The 6,845-nt window shown below is 49.3% G+C and overlaps 1 protein-coding gene and 2 non-coding genes across 3 annotated transcripts in view; all 3 read left to right on the forward strand.

Moving 5' to 3' along the window:
- The window catches only part of Rpl3 (ribosomal protein L3), a 5,646-nt gene extending 3,010 nt beyond the window's left edge, over positions 1-2,636 (forward strand). Inside the window, exons 4-9 of the mRNA XM_050165620.1 lie at positions 457-613; positions 1,066-1,226; positions 1,719-1,820; positions 2,076-2,171; positions 2,323-2,442; positions 2,536-2,636. Coding sequence (XP_050021577.1) covers positions 457-613; positions 1,066-1,226; positions 1,719-1,820; positions 2,076-2,171; positions 2,323-2,442; positions 2,536-2,580 — 681 coding nt within the window. The 3' untranslated portion in view covers positions 2,581-2,636. The remainder of the gene's footprint in view (positions 1-456; positions 614-1,065; positions 1,227-1,718; positions 1,821-2,075; positions 2,172-2,322; positions 2,443-2,535) is intronic.
- On the forward strand, positions 668-759 carry LOC126515848 (small nucleolar RNA U83B). Its single transcript, XR_007595935.1, has one exon. It is a non-coding gene; the product is annotated as a small nucleolar RNA U83B (small nucleolar RNA).
- On the forward strand, positions 1,908-2,001 carry LOC126515847 (small nucleolar RNA U83B). Its single transcript, XR_007595934.1, has one exon. It is a non-coding gene; the product is annotated as a small nucleolar RNA U83B (small nucleolar RNA).
- Positions 2,637-6,845: the final 4,209 nt, after the last annotated feature.

Below are 6,845 nucleotides of genomic sequence, written 5' to 3' on the forward strand. Positions count from 1 at the left end.
TTTTCTGTCATTCATAGGTATCATCTGAGACTTGGGTATTAGGACTTTTCAGGTATCTTGCCCAGGTAGCAGCTTAATTGCTGCTTGAACTTACTATTGCCCATGTGTAATGAATGCTTAATCTCATGGTGTTACTGACCAGCAGAGGGCACTGTGGCACTTTACTCATGGCAGCAATCAATGCTTAACCTGGATTCTTGTAAGGTGCTGGCACTGGGCTGTAATGACAGTTATTTAGTTGGAGATTTCAGGCTGTTAATTACAGTTCAGGCTTCTCAGTGTAGGGTATCTTGCTGTATCCATGGCTCAACTCGAAACTCACTATTATTTAAGTACACCTATCTCATGCCAGCCAACCACTCTAACTCAAAGTGGGATTGTAAGGTTGCTTTGCTGTCAACCTGATATGAGCTTTCTCCCCTCTAGATGCGTCTGCTTCCTCTGCGCCAGAAGAAGGCACACTTGATGGAGATCCAGCTAAATGGGGGCACTGTGGCTGAGAAGCTGGACTGGGCCCGAGAGAGGCTGGAGCAGCAGGTTCCTGTGAACCAGGTGTTTGGTCAGGATGAGATGATTGATGTCATTGGAGTGACAAAAGGCAAAGGCTACAAAGGTAAGCTTTGGTAGTAGGTTGTGGTTCTGTGGGTGGTACATGGGGGTTGACCTAGCTATTCTATGATGAGACTCTGGAATGTGCTGTACACAGCACCCGAGTAACACTGTGGAAGCATTCCCTGTTGCCTTCCTTCTGAGAATAGCATCCCTTGTCTAGGTTCTAGGGAATGGGATGACAGTTGACTTTAACTTGTGAACACTAAATGTTAAACTGCCTTAAAATCAAAGACATGGCAACCTCTGGCCTTAAGCTCTGTGTGTGTGTAATATGCAGACATTGATGCTGCAGATAAAATCAGATGAGGAATGTGATCTGATCTTTACTCACCTTTTGGCAGATAGTAATTTTTTTTTCCCTAAAAGTACCTCAGATAAAACCAATTGGGCACTCACAGGGAGGGACAGAGTTGTGTGCCCCGGTCCCTTCTAACAATGACATGTTCACTTTAGGGGTGACGAGTCGTTGGCATACAAAGAAACTGCCCCGCAAGACCCATCGAGGGTTGCGCAAGGTTGCCTGTATTGGTGCTTGGCACCCTGCCCGAGTGGCCTTCTCTGTGGCTCGGGCTGGGCAGAAAGGCTACCATCATCGGACAGAAATCAACAAGAAGGTGAGATGTGACAAGGCTGGCTGGGATCCATCCTGCAGGTGGGGCAGTCGGGTGGAACCCACAGCCCCAACCCTTTCCTGGGCAGGGAGTTTTGTTTGAATTTTTTGAGAAAGTTTCTCTAGCTTTGGAGCCTGTCCTGGCATTTGCTCTGTAGACCAGCCTGGCCTTGAACTCAGATCAACCTGGCTCCAGGGGGATTTTTTTAAAAGATTCATTTTATAAGCAATGTTCCTGCTTGCCCTTGGAGGTTGTGACAGACCTCAGGATTATTGGAATGAGCAGCCGTTGTGCCTAGCATTAGTTTTAAGCTCATGTAGCTAATTGAAGAGCACTTTGACCTTTGGAGAATACACATTTGTGTACTGTCCTATCTACCTGGAAACCTGTGGACTTCCTGCTTTCAGAGTCTGGGTACTAGGCTAGTTGCTAGCACCTCAGTGTTATTGACCTGGTTCCTAGGACTGCTTTCTCAGTTGTTAATGGTATTTTCAGATTTACAAGATTGGTCAGGGCTACCTTATCAAGGATGGCAAGCTGATCAAGAACAATGCATCTACCGACTATGACCTTTCTGACAAGAGCATCAACCCACTGGTGAGTGCTGACACTTAGATGCTTCTGTGGGGTGGCACTTGGCTTTTGTGATCCTTGTAGTTCCTACTGGGGTGGGGATCCATCATAGCTGTTCTGTGATGAGGCTCTGGAATATGCGCTGGGCACAGCGCCCGAGTGAAACTGAGGAACCATTCCCTGTTGCCTTCCTTCTGAGAACAGCTTTGCTGATCATGGTTGGCAGTGTCTAACTGGCTTCTTAATTGCACTGACCAGTAACTTTTTATGATTCCCTAGGGTGGCTTTGTCCATTATGGTGAGGTAACCAATGACTTCATCATGCTCAAAGGCTGTGTGGTGGGAACCAAGAAGCGAGTGCTCACACTCCGCAAGGTAAAACCCAGGGTCCTTTGCTGTGGAAATACTGGCCTGTTGTAGGAGTGGAATCTGACCCCACATAGCAGTTTGCATGAGTTCTGCATATTGTGCTACTGAACTGGCTCTGGGTATCAGTCACTAACCTATTTTTTTGTGTGTGCCACAGTCCTTGCTGGTGCAGACCAAACGGCGGGCTCTGGAGAAGATTGACCTGAAATTCATTGACACCACCTCCAAGTTTGGCCACGGTCGTTTCCAGACCATGGAGGAGAAGAAAGCATTCATGGTAAGGACCTTCGTGTCCCAGTTTTGTCTTGACTATTTTGCCCACATGGCTGTGTTTAGGATGTAGACTGACAAACTCCTGTTTCTCTCACAGGGACCACTCAAGAAAGACCGCATTGCCAAGGAAGAAGGTGCTTAATGCCAGAATTTGCTTGACTGGTGTGGTTGGTCTCAATAAAAACTTTTTCAGTGAAATTGGCTCCTCAATTTTTCTCTAGGGCAATAATAGCCAACCATTAATGGAGGGGGGAAGTTGAATACTTCACAGGTTTGATGTCCATTGCCTACAGGAAGCATAGTGAGTCACTGGAGGACTGTATGTCCTTCCTATCTGATACATGCAGCTTCTGACTCTGGAAGCTGTTTGCAGAGTTTGCTTGACACAGGGGTTGTGACAAGGGGAGGTAGGACTTGATGTTGTGGTCTACATGGTAGCTTTCAGTTAGAGCTTGCCTCAAATACAAAGGTTTTCTGGTAGTGACAATGTGTCAGCTGCTCTGCTCAAGCAAATAGGACAGGACTGCTAGAACAGCTCCAAGGCCCTGGTTTAAGGTTACCCTTGGACTGCTCAAATACTATGTGTGTGGGTGTCAGCCCACAACTCAATATAAACCAGGAGGTCCTTGAAGTTGTGGTTCAGTGGTCACTTGATGTTTGATCCTGTACTTAAGCCCTGAGCCACCAGGGGGTGGGTATAGTACATGGCAAACAGCTAAGCTCTGCTGTGGTATCTATCCAGTTGGCCCAGGCACAGCCCAGTGAGAACTCTGATTTCATGTTGTGGACTGCTTTTAGGACCTTATTAGACCTGTAGGAGGCACTACAGGACATCCAGACCTTATTCCCTAGTTATGGCCAAGATGGTCTGGGGAACAAAATTTGTCTAGGTAAGTGATGGAAGCCTATGCTTGGGGAAAGTAATACAGGTAAGGTAACCTTAGGAGATGTAAATGTCCTAGAATTTTTCATGTAGTCCAGGGTACCCTGGGCCACCCTGCCTCAAACCTGTAGTTCTGCTTTATCTGTATGTTTAGCATGTATTTATATACCACATGCATCCTGGTGCCTACAGAGCCAGAAGAGGACAGAATTGGGGTTAAGGATGGCCATAAGCACCCATGTGGGTTCTGGGACCTGAACTCTGGTCCTCAGCTCCAGCTCCTGAGGCCTTTGAAAGTTGGTCCTCACCCAAGATAGGTAGCTCCATAACACGAGGCATGGAATACCGGTTGTTGAAAAGGGGCACAGAGGGCTGTAGTTTTGCTTTCTTGATATTTGGGCAGCATGGACACCCACCCCAAGCCTCTACCCCCAGGCATGGCCTCTGGAGCCAGAGTTGACTCCCAGCACCATTGCAAGGACTTCTCGGGAACTTAACCTCATGGAGGCAGATGAGAAATGTAGACAAAACCGAGAAATGATTAACAAAGAACAAGCCAGTGGCAGGGCCTTTCAGTCTGCACCAAGTGTGGCAGAGGCTCTAGGACAGACCTCGGACTCCTGGTCCCAGCTCCTGAGGGAGCAGAGCCATAAGAGCAACCTGTTTTGGCCAGGTTACCTGCAGATTCATCTAGCCTCTTCTAGGACAGAGCTTGGCACACAGTAAGTGCTCAATAAACCTTGGAGTGTTGTATCTGTACCTGGGTGGGAGTCACCAGCATTTGCTTGTTGGGATGCATTGCCTCTCCCAACCATTCTCCATGTGCATCATACAGTTCCCATGCCTGTGTCTTGTTCCTGTCACACTTTCCTCTCACAATAATTCCAAGACAGGTCTCACCGGAATCCTGTGGTGGCAAAACAAGGATTTGCATTCCAATCCCGAAAAAAAATCTGCTGGGAATTTCTGAGCAAGTGGGAACAGGGAGGTAGTGGCAAGAACCACCATTGCCTTAAAAGGTATGACAAAGCCAGAGTCATTACAAGTTACTAGGGATAGCCAACTGGGTGCCACCTCCAGGGCTCACCTATAAGTGTTCTAGCCTAGACCCTGGTGACAGTCTTGCTGGGGGAATGGGTCCCCAGGCTATCCCCAGTAATAGAGGCAGCCTCATATCTGCCAGTTCTCAGTATGCAGGTTCTTGTCTGAGACTCTCATACCCCCTAGCTGCCCTGCCCTCTTTCTAAAGACCCTCCTGCCTATCTACATCAGGCCTGCTCCTTGGTCTGGCCCCTGGCCAGCTCCCAAAGCTTGGTAGGTAGCTCCTTTTCCCCTGGCTGTCCTGAAACTCACTCTATAGATCAGTTGGCCTCGAACTTACAGATCTGCCTGTCTCTGCGACAGCCACCAACACCTGGCTCAGTTCTGAGCCTTTAGGGCCACTCCTTGAAATGGGTTCTGTTACTACCCCATGGTGCAGATGCAAAGCTGAGGTCAAGAGAATAAGTAGCATGATTATTTAGGGGTAGCACTGCTGGGACTAAGTCAGACATGAAGAGGATCCAAGTCTCTTAGCCGAGTTAGGGTGCTGAGAGGAGCCGGAAGTCTGGTGAGCACTTACTGGGCATCACACCTGCTGGCTCAAGGGTCACCTGCAATCCCGACAGCTGTTGTTCCCATTCCACAGATGGAGAAGTGAGGTCACAGCTGCTTCTGAGCATCTTCGGGTCACACACACTTCACTAGGACAGCTCACAGAAGGAAACTGAGGCAGGATGAGACTAACCATCCCTTGGTGAGACTTCCAAGAGTGGAGGAGCCAGAAGCAGATGCTGCCTCAGGAAGCTAAGGTCTTGACTGTGTCCACTGCCTCCAACAAGCAGGGCCACCGAGGCTCCATAAGGAATGGAGGGACGTGATCCCCAGAGCCACTGCAGCCCCTCTCCAAGCTCATCCATGGGCTCTGCTTCCTTCACACAGGGGTGACACGGTGCTTACTCCTGACAGTAGGCATAGAGGAGTCAGCTACCACACTAGGTCCCTGGGTGGCCACTGGCTTCATGTGACTATGGAGAAGTGACCCTGCCTCCATCTCCCCACTTTAGCTCTGCTCAGTCTGGCCGAGTCAAAGACTGAGGGAAGGCGCTAAAGATAGTTGAAGCAGCCACTTCCCCATCCCTGAGGCCACCACCCAGTCGCCAGTTGGCCCTTCCAGCAAGCTGCCTGGCCAGTGCCCAGCCTGGGGCATAGCACAGGGTACTGGGTGACAGTGGCTGACCTGTGCTTCTGCAGAAGCTACCCTGTCATTTCACAGATGACAGTCCAAGCAGAGGGACAGCAGTCCCCATGCTCACACCATGTGCCCCTTGATGCTCATACCATCCACCTTTCTCGATTAAGGCTGGTTAACCAACCAAGCCAGTCACCCATTCAGCCATGGTAGATCTGGTCCCTTCTGCCAGAGAGCTACCATCTCCCAGCTCACCACTGCTGACCTTGGCCTTTGGGTCTTACAGGATCCTCAACGGCCCAAGCCAACTGACAGTGCAAAGCAGTTTGGACAGGTTCTTTCTTTCTTTCTTTCTTTCTTTCTTTCTTTCTTTCTTTCTTTCTTTTTCTTTTCTTATTTATTTATTGAAACAGGGTTTCTTTTTTTTTTTACCCCCCCCCTTTTTTTTTTTGGTTTTTCGAGACAGGGTTTCTCTGTGGTTTTGGAGCCTGTCCTGGAACTAGCTCTTCTAGACCAGGCTGGCCTCGAACTCACAGAGATCCGCCTGCCTCTGCCTCCCGAGTGCTGGGATTAAAGGCGTGCGCCACCACCGCCTGGCTCCGTGAACTCTTTGTGTAGCTAAGGATGACAGAACTGATCCTCCAGCACAAGTAAGAACCAACCACTGCAAGTTGTCCTCTGACCTCCCTAAGTACACTGTGCCCCTCCTACCTCAAACGCACTCGCACACACAGTAATAATAATAACAACAACGACAATCTGACAACAGGCAGAAAGTGAGGGATGGAAACTAGGAGTCACCACCTCCCTGCCTGGATCTAGGTTCTCCGTCCCACGCAGGGCCCTCTTCTCAAACCAGGATGAGCTGGGTGGAGAAGGCTCTTCCTGTTAGAATACACTTGGATTTGTCTCATACAGTCCTGTTTACTCTAAATATCTGGGGAAGCAGGTGCTAAAGGGACCCCCGTTCATAGCAGAGAGCCAGGCTTGAGCGAGTACCGTCTCCCCTGGGGAGAGAAGCAGGTGGTCCAAGCCCTAGAGAGTCCCTCACATGGACACATCCCCTTTCCACAGGCAGGAGGCTCGCCCTGCCGCCGCCACAGTGCCCCCTCCCTGAAGCCTGCTCTCTAGGCTCCATCACCCTGTGCTCCACCGGTGTCCGTGTCACCATGTTTGCTGCTGTTGGCCCTGGGTCCCAGCCACACACCCCCTCCTGTTCTGCCCTGTTCTTTTTTTTTTAAATATTTATTTATTTATTTACTTATTTATTTATTTATTTATTTATTTATTTATT

The sequence above is a fragment of the Alexandromys fortis genome, unplaced genomic scaffold (assembly GCF_014885135.2).
Source record: "Alexandromys fortis isolate MF-2015 unplaced genomic scaffold, M_Fortis_MF-2015_v1.1 scaffold_157, whole genome shotgun sequence".
Classification (NCBI taxonomy): domain Eukaryota; kingdom Metazoa; phylum Chordata; class Mammalia; order Rodentia; family Cricetidae; genus Alexandromys; species Alexandromys fortis.